Below are 14,406 nucleotides of genomic sequence, written 5' to 3'. Positions count from 1 at the left end.
ATCTGAAAAGACATTTCAATTAGACTTCGTTGTGCTTCATAAAAATGAGTTTTTTTAATCTAGCGGTTTTTTCGCCTTTCACTTTTTCGCCACAGGGACCTCATTGGCTCGATTCTACAGTCTGCCTCTGAACGTAGATCAACAGCCATTTTCACTAAGCTAAACGTAATTTAGCAAGTTAGCATGCAGGATAACTCTGGGGGTGTGGATAAGGTGATGTGATGAATAAACTAAGGAAAGTTAGTTAGCTACACAGACAAGGCTAGCAAGCTAGCAAGTATTATGGTTGTAACGCTACCATTCTATATGCTAGACGTTGTGTTATGCACATCACAGCTAGCTACGCTAGCTACATAGCTAGTAGATGGATAAGTTGTCAACCTAGACGTCATAGCTTGCGAGAAAGTTCAGTTGAAGACAACACCGTAGATAGCAAGCGACTAGTTAGACCACCTGTGCAGTAGTTAGCAACAAACTAGTAGACGACTAGTCGTCACATTGAAAGGAATCACGGTGCATGAATGATCTGACAAAATGCAGTTAGCTGTGTTAGTTGACGTCAAGCTAAGGACTGACCATTGGTTAAGTGAAACGTTTGCTATCAACATTGCTCACTAGATAAGTTTTTTTTTTTGGTTACTGAATTTACTGGTATTTCCCTCATTAACTTACCTAGCTAGTTAGATAGGTAGCTAGACTAGCTAACGCTAGTTGTCGCTGTACGAGAGCAGCATTGTTCTTAATTACCGGTCGATTCTGTTGAACTAAACACAAACCCCACAGCATACATCTATTCCAACATAAAATGCTAGCTGTATGCGATGTACATAAATAGAGACTTACCGACGAACAGAAACCTTTAAAAACTTTAAAAACGATTTAGCTTCCTGTATTCCGTTCGAAGTTTCCAAGCAGGCGTCTGTTTATCCCACAGTCCTTTCAAATCCACCACTTCCCATTTAATCGCCAGCTGATTGGTCGATTCGAATTCGTAAACTCCTCCCCTTGGTCAGATGACTGTTGCCCGAGACCTCGCTCGGGATAGACCACGACATCGCGCGAGTATGTGGAAAGCGCTTGGGGTTTTTAATCGAAGATAGTGGAACACATACTCCGTGATTTGTTCCGGAGTCTGCCTTAACACTAGGACAACCACGAGGTTGAATGAATATTTGCATGCTCTTCTCACATACAACGTAACAGTCGAGGGTGGGTTTTACTGACGAAGTAGACGCAGAGATGCTATGTGTCATGTGTTGTATACCACCGTTTTGATTTACATTTATAGTTACATTTTTTTTAATTTAGCAGAAACATTAGCCATAAGCGACTTCCAGTGTGCAAATACAAAGCGCATTTAACAAAAAGTTAACATTTCCCCCATATTTTTCTGTCCCTTTTCTATTATTGCAGGTAAATCGTTTAAATTAGGTTGGCAGCATCCATTAGTGGTAAATAACAGACTGTGGGCCATTTGGACACGTAGAAACGTATTATCAATCAAAATATTAATTTGGTTTTGGTGTTGCATTATGGCTTGTAAGATGGCTACCGCCTAAAAACAGAATCTAGTCATAATCATAAACAGACTGTTTAGGACTAGGACACATTCACTATGATTTTTCAAAATCATATAATGTCTGGAATCAATGAGTTGAGCAATGCAGAAGTCTTTGAGGAAAGTAGCAGAACCTCTGTGACCACTTCAGTTACTGCATTGGACACTCCACAGACACAGCTCTCCTCTCAGGCACTGAGTTCCTCTACCCTCCAAAAGCTGCCTCCCTCTCCTCAGCTGTGATTCTTCTGGACTCCTCTGCAGTTTTCAACACAGCTAAGCACCAGGCTTTACTGCTTACCTGGGCTGACCCTGGAATCTCTAGGAACACTGTCCTAAACTGGCTTACCACATACCTCTCAAACTGCTGCTACCAGGCCACCTGCAGAAGTTCAGAATTCTAAATGACCTCCTAAGGGTTCAGTTCTAGGCCTCTTTCTGTTCTCCAGATCACATGGTTCTATTGTCTATGTCTGTGGTTTCATCTATCAGCAGTATGTCAGAGATATTCAGCTCTTTCTCTCATTTTCCCATCTTCTTCACTGAATTCCTTGTGTATTACTGTATACCTAGCGGTGATATCTGCCTGAATGACAACTCAAGCTTAACTGTTCTCAGACAGACTAGCTACAGTATATGTATAGATTGCAGAATATTTGTGGGCAGGTAGCATTTCAGGAAAAAAAAAAAAAAAAACTTTTATATTTATAATTCACATACTTCAACTCAGTTGGTATAAAATACATTTACCAATGGAGCTCATTACTTAATTTCATTTTAAGATTTTAAAATTTGACAAGCTATGCATTCTGTTAGCTAGATGTTGTGCTCTCTGCTATTCATTAGCTAGCTACGTGTCCTACACAATGAGAGATGTATTATTTCAATGCATACAGGTATTGCAACCTAATCATTAATTAATTAGAATTTAATTAAAATACATCAACTAATTTAACATTATACATAAAGAAATCCCGTTCTGCTTTACACTCAATGAATTTTACATTAGCTTGCAATCATTTCACAAGTCCACTACTTATTGCATCCAGAGACACCGTGTTTTGAAACACCTGCTTAGGATGTGCTGGCTGACTCTGCAGGTTTCATAGAGAAACTTGTCAAGGCAGTAGTTGGACAGCTGCAGTAGTTGTTCACAACAACATTGCCATAACCTAAACCGTAACATCGGTGCAAGCAATGATAGAGTGGCCAAGCCTGGGACACACTTCATAAGCCATAAATGTAATTCATCATGGAATCCCTGTAGCTCAGAAATGTAATTGCAAAAGTGGGGAAAAAGGTGTTATTATCTTTGGCTACAGTTTGACTGGAATTTTCATTGCTTTTTCATTGCATCGGATGGTCGGGTAAAGTTTTACATAAAGTAGGTATGCCATGTCTACAAAAAATGTGGCTTCCAAAAAATGAATTGGTAACTTTGACAATTCAAGCATCCAAAGAGGAAGCAAATAACGTGACCAGAGCCATTATTTTTGTGAATTGATAACTTGCTCCTGCTGAGGAGTTGAATGTGGAAATTATATTTTCACGGCTTTCCTGTCCAGAGTTTTAGAACACCAGCACTTTTAACAAACCCCAGTTTATCTACAGGCCTTTCAACATGTAGCCGATCCAAATTATGACGATTTCGGGGACAGTTCTTATAGCTGTCAGTACCTGCAAACCTCTGTGCGCTTACAATTATGTTTCAGGACTTACCTGACTGCTCTCTTACAACAACTATTAACATTTTTACTCTCTAATCAACGCAAAACCGAAAGAACAACGTATCTTTCAATTACCTAAATGCAAGCCTTTTAAATGGGCACACCTGGGCACAGCTACAATAGAGACAATGTGCATATATACTTCCCTTTAATGTAAAATTTAAGATCCACCACTGAGAGTGAGAAACAAACTAGTGACCGCAAGAGACACGCTCAGCCGTAAAACCGGGACAGCCGTGGTGCGTAGATCTCTGTGACTGCCTGGCCAAGCGGTCTGACTACGGCAGCTGTCCCTGGCGTCGATTATCATTACCCGCATGCGCAGTGCATCCTTCCCTGCTCCGGTATCTAAGCGATTGGCACGGGAGCCGCAGGACTGAGCGCACGGGAGAGCCCTCATATGTAATCTCTTGATAGTGCATTTTTGCCTTTGTTGTTTTGCCAAACCTGTATCTTATGTTGGAATATAAGCAAGAAAGCCAGGTATTTAAGTGTTTTTCTAGAGCAATACAGAGTGGTTAAATTGCGCTTTTATGACCTTGCACCGAATGTCATTATAACAGGAATTTAGTCTTGTTAAGGTAAGTAAAACCATTTCATTCCCTTTGCGATATTTAACATATGAGGATGTAAGGACAAGATGGATTATTGGTTGCTACCTCAGTGTCCATAAATGAAGGCGCCATTATATAGAGAAATTCATTCGAGCTAGAGGCTATGAAATCCTTTAGTGTTGAAGGTTTTTTGCCTATTCTGCCCTGTGCGTGGATAGCGTCTCTTAGAATGGAAAAACGGTTGGACGTACGTGGATGGACGACATGTCTTGGATTTCTGTTAAGAGTGTAAAGCACGCTGCACTGCCTTGCTTTTATCGCGCTACCATTGAAACATGTGTTTCCTTTACTCGCTCACTCATTAACACGACTTGGTGTGCGTTGTGTTAAAATTATTACCAACAATGTTTACTCTGCACTTTCATACATGGCTATTAGTCTAAAGGCAGGGTACGTTCTGCTACAAAAGATTCAGCTGCGCGCACCCTGTGGAAACAGATGCTGCAGCAACTGGCCATGGTTTATCTAGTGTGTGTATGCAGGGAGGGGGCGGGGGTGTAATTTTGACTGATAATAAAAAAATCTGGGCCTTTTCTGTTCTTGCAATGTTGATGGATCGTTACAGACTATAGCCTACACATCGGATACTGTTTTTTCCCCATGATCTCGGAAGACAACGTCGCCCACCTAAAATGTAGGTCGTCTAACATTTGCACTTGCATTTAAGCCCGTAGATCTACTGGAATTAAGCCTCCTGACAGCTCCCCGAGAAACCTGCTGACACACGCTTCCTCGGCCTTTTGTGCGCGGCGGAACCCACCGGGGCGATTTCGCCCGGGTTAGCTTTTTCACCTCCCGTTGCTCTTCCAAACACTGCCCGGGATCTTGTTTTAGGTGTTTACATTGATACTGGTAAGATCAAGTCGGTTTTTTATCGTGATTCTTGTGATGCATTAGTACCAAAACTGAATATTATATAGAATATTATAAGTCAATGGCAGATTTGTCCAGAAGTGTAATGTCTCAGCTGCTACAGTTGATTTAGTACGTCATAGGCCAGGAGAGAAGACCGCATGGGGGATTTGTGGAATGGTATGATTATGTAACCCCACGTTCTTTATTAAAAGTTCTCAGAATTAATTGGGAAATTCCAACGTATGAAAAAGCAGTGGAGCAGTGTGTGTCTATGGGGATTTTTTTTTGGACTGGAACTTTCTGAGACAGGTTGCCGTGCACTGCTACAAAACAAATTCCCTTTATCATCTTACATTCTATAATGAAACAAAGTCGTCTAAAATCCCTCCACACATAATGTTGCATTTCACAATGCAGTAAAGGATTTACTCTAACTTACTTGTAAGAGGTCAATTTGCAGAATTGCAGAGAGGACCATTTTTTCATCGAAATATAGAGTCCTTGTGTCAATAGGTTCAGGTGAATGAAATAAAATGGTAGCAAAAAAAAAAAAAAAACAAACGAAATATGTAACAGTCTGTAACAATTGCATGAAATATGGTCACAGAAACATTTATGTGTCCATATTTAATATGTCTTTAGTGTTATGAAAATACACAAAGGGAAACTAAAATTTGAAAATAAACAATTCTGTGTCACAGAAATTAAACAATATCTTGTCAGGTGTCTAAACCCAGAGTCAGTCCTGGGACCTACCTGAAGGGACATTGGAGAGTAGTGTATCAGATCAGTAGGTTTGGAATAAAGAGCTGTGAAAGTATCAGTAGTGCTGATGTCTAAGCAGTCAGTATGGTTCAATGCTAAAAAGTGTCAACAGGGTCTGACTTTAGACAGTGGACAGTAAGGTATCAGAAGTGATCAGTAGTAGTGTTAAGTAAATTGGGGACATTAAAAGATCTGTAGTGTGAACAGTGGGAGGAACACTGCATGTTGTATTACCTGCAGTTACAGAAGGGAAGGTAGATGGCAGACAGAGATGTATAAAACCACAGTACAGGAGGAGGTGGGTATTTCCTTCCCCAGATGAGTGTTGTGCTTAGGTTGTGGTAGGGGCCACACTCAGTTGAAATGGCTTTGCTGTCTTTATACCCATTCCTGTTGGGAATTTGATCAATGTGTGGTTCCTACCTGTGTTTGTACTGTAATGAGTAGAATTTGACAGGTGTTAGTTTTTTTTTTTTTTGAGGTGTATGCTGACAATGATATTATATAGTACTAGCAGCCCAATGACCAATATAGTATCTTATTTTATAATCTGATAAAACCCCTGACTTATCTAACTTCTGCAGGTCACTTTTTGTTTTTAGGCCATCTGTAAAGCCCACATTGAAACTAAATATGCTTCAGTACAACATGTAGGAGTGTTAAGCAACACATATACTGTTCAATTTGCATTTGTATTCACATACAATGCTGCACCTTACTGACATTAAAAAAAAAAACAAAACAAACATTATGCAAAAAGTATACATATTGTATAGTATAGTATAGTAGGCCTACACTGAAATTGCATTGTTCTACAAAAATTTCTGTTGAATATAGTACATACTGTATATGCATAACATTCAGTACTTTATGACCAATTCTGTGCATAACTTTATTATTAGCCTACAATGAAAAAATAGTTTTTAAAGGGACTGTTTTTACTTATACATTTAATGGATACCTGGGATAGCACCTCTGGTTGACAAGGGACTGATACTGGTTGATTACTACAGCTAAATAAAATGACAGCTATAATTTTTACCAAATCGGTAGTTTATTCTCCATACTTGTGTTCTTTATTTACTTGTCTTTTTTATACTAAAATCTTGTACCCCAAAATGAAAGCATTTTGGTGGCTGTAAGTGCCTTGCTAGCTGGCCTGTTACTGTATTTGACTAGCCAGTGTGCCATATTTCTTTCTGCCTTCAGTCTCAAGTTGCTCATAAAACTTAGCTCCTCAAGCAGCCAGAATTAGCCAGCTTCAGGTATCAGACCATCAACTATGACTCTCACTGTGAATTTAAGGTTAGTCAGCAAGTTGCTAGCTACCTTATTTTTCATGGTCTGCCTAGTTGCTGGGTAACCGATATGTTCCTTGAAATGGTGAGAAGCCTAGAAGCAAAACAGGCACTTGCATGGGTGTATTTCATAACTGTTTGTGGGTTCTCCTTTGAAACTGATGTAAACCGATAGACCTACAGTACTCGGAAGCTCTGAAACATCTTTGGTATGATTTCTTGAGTCATTTTAAACAGTCTCTCAACAACATTTACAACATTCATTAAATAAATATAACACTAAAATGATCTTAAAGGTTTGTTGTCTTTATTCATTTTTGACCGTTTTGGATTTGGTGTTAAAATGAGTTTGGGTAGCTTTTGATTGAAGTTTTCTCAGTTTCTGTTATAATAATCTGGTAAACCTCTCCACAAGCTACCTTATGGTCAAACTGTTATATCACTGAGGAGTAATGTTTTAGACAATCAAAGCAGCAGGTTGGAGCTGCTGGGGGGTGGCCACATAATCACAAAAAGAGCAGGAACAAGAGGCAGACATCACTGAAGTGGGAAATGCTTGTCATTGACTCGTACACTGACCCCCCATAAGTATTTTATGATAAACTAATTTTGTTTCTGACTTCTTTTTTGCAGGGTAACAAACACAGCTGCAAGGATGGAGATTGTAACTCATTTAATAAATGATACCATAGAGTTCTATAAATGGAGCCTTACCATTGCAGGTGATTATTGCTGTTTGTTCTCCCTTGTGTTATGTGTGTGTGTACATAGTGCTATCTGCATCTTATCTAGGAAATGACATTATGCAGCTTCTGTAAGTGTCATACCTGACAGCTATGGAGTCGGCTGGTGAGATCAGTGTTTGGTTGCATTAGTGCAGACTCATCCTCAGGCTGAAGTGCATTTTTATGCCCCAGAATCTGGCGTTTGTGGTCGCACTGACAGTTAAAGCTGCCACAAACCGTTCAAGAGCTTTTATTATTGCAACATGGGAATGGATTAATTACAGTAAAAACATCTGAATGGATTTCTCTCGAAAAGAAAGGAACAAAATGGCAGGAGCTCTATTAGAAAACTAATGCATCTGTACTTCCTTTCTTCCTGTTCGTTGTGACATAAAACATTTAACATGTCATTTGTCTTTCGAGCTCCAAGTAGGAATATACATGGAATGATAGCCATCCTAGAATGAATCAAAGCCTTTTAGTACCAGGTGGTATCCTGCTGTGGTGCACCTGCACAAAATGACCTACCTCATTAGACCCATTACTAAGATAAAGAAATCCAGCTGTATAATCACTTATTGGATTTGACGTCACCCTGCAAAGCAAATAAACAGTGATATATAACGATGTGAGTGGGGAGCCCAGCATTGTTGGTGGGTCAGTGCATTTCTGCATGGTGATCCATTCTTTTAAAATGTTTTACTGAAAAACAGATCAGCTGAAAAGAGCCCCTGCATTGGTTTGAGCACTGCTGTCATGTATGAAATGTAGTACCACAGCTCTGCTTTCCCATGTGTTCAAATTTCTGTGGAGGCCAGAGATACGAAGTTCAGAAAGTAAAATGGGGGACGGATTACTGTTACACTGTCTTACATTCTGCTGTTCCACTCCATGGAATGTCCAGGTTATGCCTTGTTACCAGTTGCAGCACCCGTTATCAGTTATGATTGTCCTGGATGTTTCAAGCCAAACATTGACTTTCAGAATTCGGAATGTCTTTTTTTCTTTAAACCTGACACCACTGGTCTGTATGATTTTATTAATATATATATATTTTTTGTATGGATTTGGATGCGTATCATGGGCATATCTTAATCATTGTTTTATATATTGTCTTTTTTACTCATGCCTTGTAGGCTTTTTGTTAAAAAAATTGTTGAAAAAAGGTGCAACACTCGATGTGACACACAGGGTGGCATACAGCGATCTGAGGCAGGGGGTTATTTTTAGAAAAATGGCCCAGGGCCAAAAGATTTGAATGCCACTCTGATGTTTGAAGTTGGGAGAGGGGTAATGTGAATTATAACCAAAGTGGAATAGCTGATGCAGATGTGGGCTCCTACACTGAATGCTGGAAAGTCTTGTTTTATGAGATGCATGTTTTACTGACCTGAACACCAGACAATTTCAGCACCCCTTTCTTTATTAATCCTTTCCTTAGTCCCCCTTTCCCAGGGTAGTGTCCTTTGCATATAGGATCGTCCATTTATGCAGCTGGATATTTAGGGAAGGGTTTTAGTGACCTCTTCAAGGGTACAATGGCAATGGCACCTGGAAATTGACCTATAACGTTAAGGTCACAAGCCTTCATTCCGGTCATGGTACTCTTTTGCCTTTACTTCAGTACACTCAAAGCCCTGTAATGGAAAGCCATCATCAGTGTGCTTACAGTTTGACATTGTAACCTGTGGAAATGGCCGGCCGCCTGGCGTCGCCATGATCACCCAGCATAGCAGCATTGTTCTGCCGTCGCCATGACTGTGTTAATCTCAGTCAAACATCCGTGTGAACAGTAACGCTTGGTAGCTGGTTATCTTGTATCTATGTGCATTTCTCTGTCCCAGTTTTCTGATGTTTCTCAGGTGTTGATGGATGCATGGGGAGCATTTCTTTACATGGTTATTTTAGTCATTTCATTAATTCTGAAGCCCAGGTGTGCTACTTTCAATCTGGGTTGCAGTCAGCAACAATTCACAGTCTTGGAACTGAGCGTCTAATATTATATCCCACTGCATGCTCACCCTGCATGACTCACAAGTGATGTGGCTAATGTGATAAAAATGCTGTAGAAACCCACTTACTTGCAGTTTTGAAAGCATTGCTGTGGCTTACAGGAAGCAGGTCTGTTAAAAAACAGGGTCAGTGCATGAGTGCAGAAGAGCTGCGGTATCAGTGTTCAGTACTCAGAGGTGATACTAATAGAATAAATGTAATATAATAATAATGCAATGTAATAATATAATATAAATAACGACTCCTGTGTGTGTGCGTGTGTGCGCGTGTGTGTGCACCCCCATCCAGACAAGCGTGTGGAGAAATGGCCACTGATGGGTTCGCCCCTCCCCACCCTGGCCATCAGCTCCATGTACTTGCTCTTCCTGTGGGTGGGGCCCAAGTTCATGCAGAACAGAGAGCCCTTCCAGCTGAGGAAGACTCTGATTGTCTACAATTTCAGCATGGTCATCCTCAACTTCTTCATCTTCAAAGAGGTGAGCACTGCTTCTTTCATTGAAACAGAATAGATATGGCTGATTAAAAGTCAGTCATGGATGTACTGACCTTAAGTTTACTTAAGTTAAGCACGTATTATAGGCTGTGTAATCTTGTTGAGAAAGACAGTTATGCAAAGAGCATACACTTGTCTACCATTTCTATTGATATGACAGTGTTTTACTAGAGCTCTTGTCTGTTCTCAGCTCTTTCTGGCAGCACGGGCAGCGGGCTACAGCTACCTGTGCCAGCCGGTCAACTACTCAGATGACGTGAATGAAGTTCGGGTGAGAGTTTCAATGAAATAAAAACATTGTGCATCAGTTGACTGGTCACCATGACTGCCTGGGCGAAAGGGGATCTGAAACCCGACCTCCTCCCTCTTTATCTGATCAAACTCTCATTAGAAGCTGGAGTGGGCGTGGACGGAGGCCTGATACCCGTGATGTAGGCCGCAGTCATGCGGAGGACATTTCTGGGTCACTGTTGGGGCACAGTCACAAAGGGCAGGGGTCACATGCAGATGTGAAGTTTGACGTGGTTCAGAGAGATACTGGGTCAACCACCCCACCAATCACAATCCTGCCTCAGGAAATGAGCAGGTGTTCACACAGCTTTTCTCCCTCCATCCAACAGATGGCAGCAGCACTGTGGTGGTACTATGTCTCCAAGGGTGTGGAGTACCTGGACACAGTATTCTTCATCTTGCGTAAGAAGTTTAACCAGGTCAGCTTCCTGCACGTGTACCACCACTGCACCATGTTCACACTCTGGTGGATCGGCATCAAGTGGGTGGCAGGCGGACAGTGTAAGTACTATACCAGATGTGGGCGGGACAGGGTAAGGATGGTGTGAGTGTGACATCCAATGAGTGTGACTAATTTCAGGGAGAGGTGTAATATACATATCACTTGTGTTTTCTTGTGTTTTTTAAATTATATACATTTTTGTTGATTATCTCTGAGGTACACACAAGCACACAAGTTAGGGATGCTGTCATTAAAGGCTAAGACATTGAAGGTGGCTCTTTGAAAAGAAAAGAAAGACCACTGTATATTTTTCTGGGGTACATCCTTACAACTTTATATATAACATTGAACACTCTGCTTGATTTTTGTTCTGCAGTCTGTGCAAAAAACAGCTTAAAATGAAGACTGAATGAGTTATGACCACTGCACTGAAGTACTCACGTGTGGTCTGGTGTCTCACCCCTCCTCTCACCCACAGCTTTCTTCGGAGCTCACATGAACGCTGCCATCCACGTCATCATGTACCTGTACTACGGGCTGGCCGCCTTCGGACCCAGCATCCAGAAATACCTGTGGTGGAAGAAGTACCTGACTATCATTCAGATGGTAGGAGTGTCATATACCTCCATAGCGGTCACATGTGGTCGTATAAAGTTCAATTAATCAGTTATTTCACTGTACTGCGGTCACACAGTAATGTAGAATTCAGGCTGGCAGTGAGTCCTTTCCCAAAGTAGTGGTCACATGTAGTCAACTTGTGAAGTGAAGTGTTTCAGCCTTTGTACGGGAGGGTCATTTCAGTATGAACAGAGTAGGGATCAATACCGATATGTTTACTTTAACATCAGGAAAGAGCAGGATGTTTGACCATTGCTGCCAGCTATGCAGAGTGAAAAGTTACCGCATCTCTGGCAGCAAAAATCTGCAGGGGTGTGTGTGTTCCTGCATGAGATTGTTGCTTTATTTCCAGTTTATTTATGAAACTTGTCTAGTTCCTGGTTGGCTGATATGTATTCTTTGATGATGGTGTGGTAGTTTAGTAGATATGCAGAGAAGTGCAGAGAGTGTGCTGACTTACCAATCAGGCAAAGGCATTCCGTAGTGGTAATTGTTGGCTGTACCAGTGCCTTCACTGAGCGTGTCACAGTTCGGATTTTCATGGTGAAGTGCCCCTGTTTTCCGTTCCTTCAGATCCAGTTCCATGTGACGATTGGCCACACGGCCCTGTCACTCTACATCGACTGTGCCTTCCCCCACTGGATGCACTGGGCCCTGATCGGCTACGCCATAACCTTCATCATCCTCTTCGGCAACTTCTACTACCAGACCTACCGCCGCCAGCCCCGCCGGGAGGCCCCGCCCAAGGGCGGCAAGGCCGTCGCCAACGGCATCGCCAACGGGGTCTCCCCGGCAACCAACGGCGTCAGCAAACTGGAGGAGAAGCAGGTGCCGGTAGAGAACGGGAGGAGGAAGAGGAGGGGCCGAGCCAAGCGCGAGTAAGAGCTGAGCGGGCCAAGGGGGGGGAGAGGGGGGGCGAGGGATCCGGCCTCGCTCAGGACACCGAGAGGACCACAGGTCTGGGAGGGTGTGGGGGGCGTGGTGCGACACCACACCCCCCACAGAAACTGCGTGAATGTGACCTGCCTATGATGGAGCGGCAGGAGGGTGTCATACATTATCACAGGTCATGAGCACATCAGTTCTACACTCTGTGTTCTCTCTCTTTACGGGGGTCGCAATAGGGTGGCATCTCCGTACAGAGACAGGAATACGGCAGGCGCGCAGACCCTGGACCCTGACCCGACGCACGCTTGCTTCTTTGTAATGGAGGACTTCCGCGTCCCATCATCCGGCAGCATCATGCCATCCCGGTTTTTATCAACCCAGCTGTAGTTTTATTTTCCATTGGTTTGTTTTGTATGTTGCCTTTGTTTTTAGTGTCCTGCTTTCTGTGATTGAGTGTATTAATATTTTATAAGACAGTTATTTAAAATGTTTCTTTTTTTTTTTTTTACTTTTTTCACCCAAGCCAACAGGCCAATGGACATGCAGCATGAATTGCCCAATTACAGATCACACCAATGAACAGAGTCGGGAAGAGTCATGTGTACGCACCCCACATAAACATTCCAGTAGCAGTCTTGCTGCTATTGACTGACACATATCACCTGATGTGTGTTGCAGGCCTGGAGGTGGGACTACAACCGTGGCTTCAATTGGCATATATTAGCCATCATAACACTTGTCTTCAAGATTACAGTTTTGTCTGTCCACAGAATACTAAAGCAAGTTGGCGTGTGATTTCTATAGTTACAAGCCCCATTGGGGGAATATTTAATGTATTATGTGTAATGTAATGGACTCATACGTATCAATGCAATTCCCTGCAGAAATCCAGAGATCCTTTTTTGCTTTCATAATTAGGCAGATATTACCACAATACACAATTAACCAGCTTCAGTGAGGTCAGATGTTATCTCAATGGATAGTATTTAAGAACTTGCAAATATTCCAGGTGATAAAGTCCAAAGAAATATCTATGACATTGCATAAATTTATTTTTCCAGTTTTGGTTGAATTATAAAAAGCTCTCAAAAGCTTTTTAAAACCTCAATGGTTGATAAGTAGAGCATGATAAAAAAATATCTGCCCATCTAAATTGAATGTTAATGCTATTAGTATTTATTAATATTTAACAGCTCATTTTTCATATTTATAAGGAGAAAGAGATTCTTAACTATAAACACATTTATTTATATCCCTTTTCTTCTTGCTTTTTATACTTTTTGCCTGTCAATCAATGTTGTGTTTACCTGTTGATCTCTGTCAGTTTGCTTCGAACTGAGAAGGGTGTGAAACTGCAGGAGACATGCTGCACGACTATACTGAGAAGCAAAGAAAGGCAGAAGAGAGATGCACTGCATTAGAGAGATGCAGCTCGAAGACAGATGCACAGGGGAGAGATTATGCTAGCGGTTGTGGCAGTGTGGCTGAAATCAGGGCATTTCAGTAAGGTGAAAGAAGGCATGTATCATGTGTCCCGTGCAATTGAAAGTAACGATCTCTCCATTTAAAGTGAAAAGGGTGTTATAAGAGAAGCCACAGTCCTCATATGTTGTATACAGGTTTATAATGCAACAAACACACATTCCACCTGAGTGCCACACTCAGTTCTCACCACATTTCAAAGACTTGCAGACAGGTCACTGTGATGGAGTCCAGCAAAGAGAAATACCTTCTACAGTGGAAATGGGCAGTCCATATATCTCGCTATGTCAGTAAGACTTCATCAGCGTTTCAAGTCTTCAGATTCTTTAAAACGTCTTTTGGTGTTTTTATCATTTAATATTTACTTTTAAGATGGATTTATATTTGTGTTTCTTTTTCTTATTTATGGTGTATAAGCTGTGCAGTTTACTCATTGCAAATTTTGGGAATGTGCAAAATGTTTCACCAATGCAACAGCCTCAAGATGGTTGCTGTCTTAGGAATGAGGGGTTCCACCATCTGAAAAAAAAGCATTTTCCAACTGACCAATGCAGTAAAACAAATACAATTCAAATAAACCGAATGGCATCTGATTCGTCCCTCTGCTTTTTTCTGTCAATCCGTGTATTCAGATACG

General features: G+C 41.5%; 1 protein-coding gene across 1 annotated transcript; it reads left to right on the top strand.

Moving 5' to 3' along the window:
* Positions 1-3,653: 3,653 nt before the first annotated feature.
* On the top strand, positions 3,654-13,479 carry elovl4a (ELOVL fatty acid elongase 4a). Its single transcript, XM_036538757.1, has 7 exons — positions 3,654-3,866; positions 7,451-7,539; positions 9,844-10,031; positions 10,239-10,319; positions 10,669-10,840; positions 11,260-11,387; positions 11,973-13,479. The coding sequence occupies exons 2-7, from the start codon at positions 7,473-7,475 to the stop codon at positions 12,279-12,281; spliced, it is 945 nt and encodes a 314-aa protein (XP_036394650.1). The 5' UTR covers positions 3,654-3,866; positions 7,451-7,472; the 3' UTR covers positions 12,282-13,479.
* Positions 13,480-14,406: the final 927 nt, after the last annotated feature.

The sequence above is a fragment of the Megalops cyprinoides genome, chromosome 10, assembly GCF_013368585.1.
Source record: "Megalops cyprinoides isolate fMegCyp1 chromosome 10, fMegCyp1.pri, whole genome shotgun sequence".
NCBI classification, from domain to species: domain Eukaryota; kingdom Metazoa; phylum Chordata; class Actinopteri; order Elopiformes; family Megalopidae; genus Megalops; species Megalops cyprinoides.
The sequence above is the reverse complement of the archived record's forward strand: the minus strand, read 5'-3'. Positions and strand labels throughout refer to the sequence as shown.

Excerpts from the sequence above, each read along its gene's own strand:
- elovl4a (XM_036538757.1), top strand. The coding sequence starts at position 7,473 with ATGGAGATTGTAACTCATTTAATAAATGATACCATAGAGTTCTATAAA. Across the intron at positions 10,320-10,668 it reads ATGACGTGAATGAAGTTCGG|ATGGCAGCAGCACTGTGGTG; the intron begins GTGAGAGTTTCA and ends TCCATCCAACAG. Across the intron at positions 10,841-11,259 it reads GTGGGTGGCAGGCGGACAGT|CTTTCTTCGGAGCTCACATG; the intron begins GTAAGTACTATA and ends TCTCACCCACAG.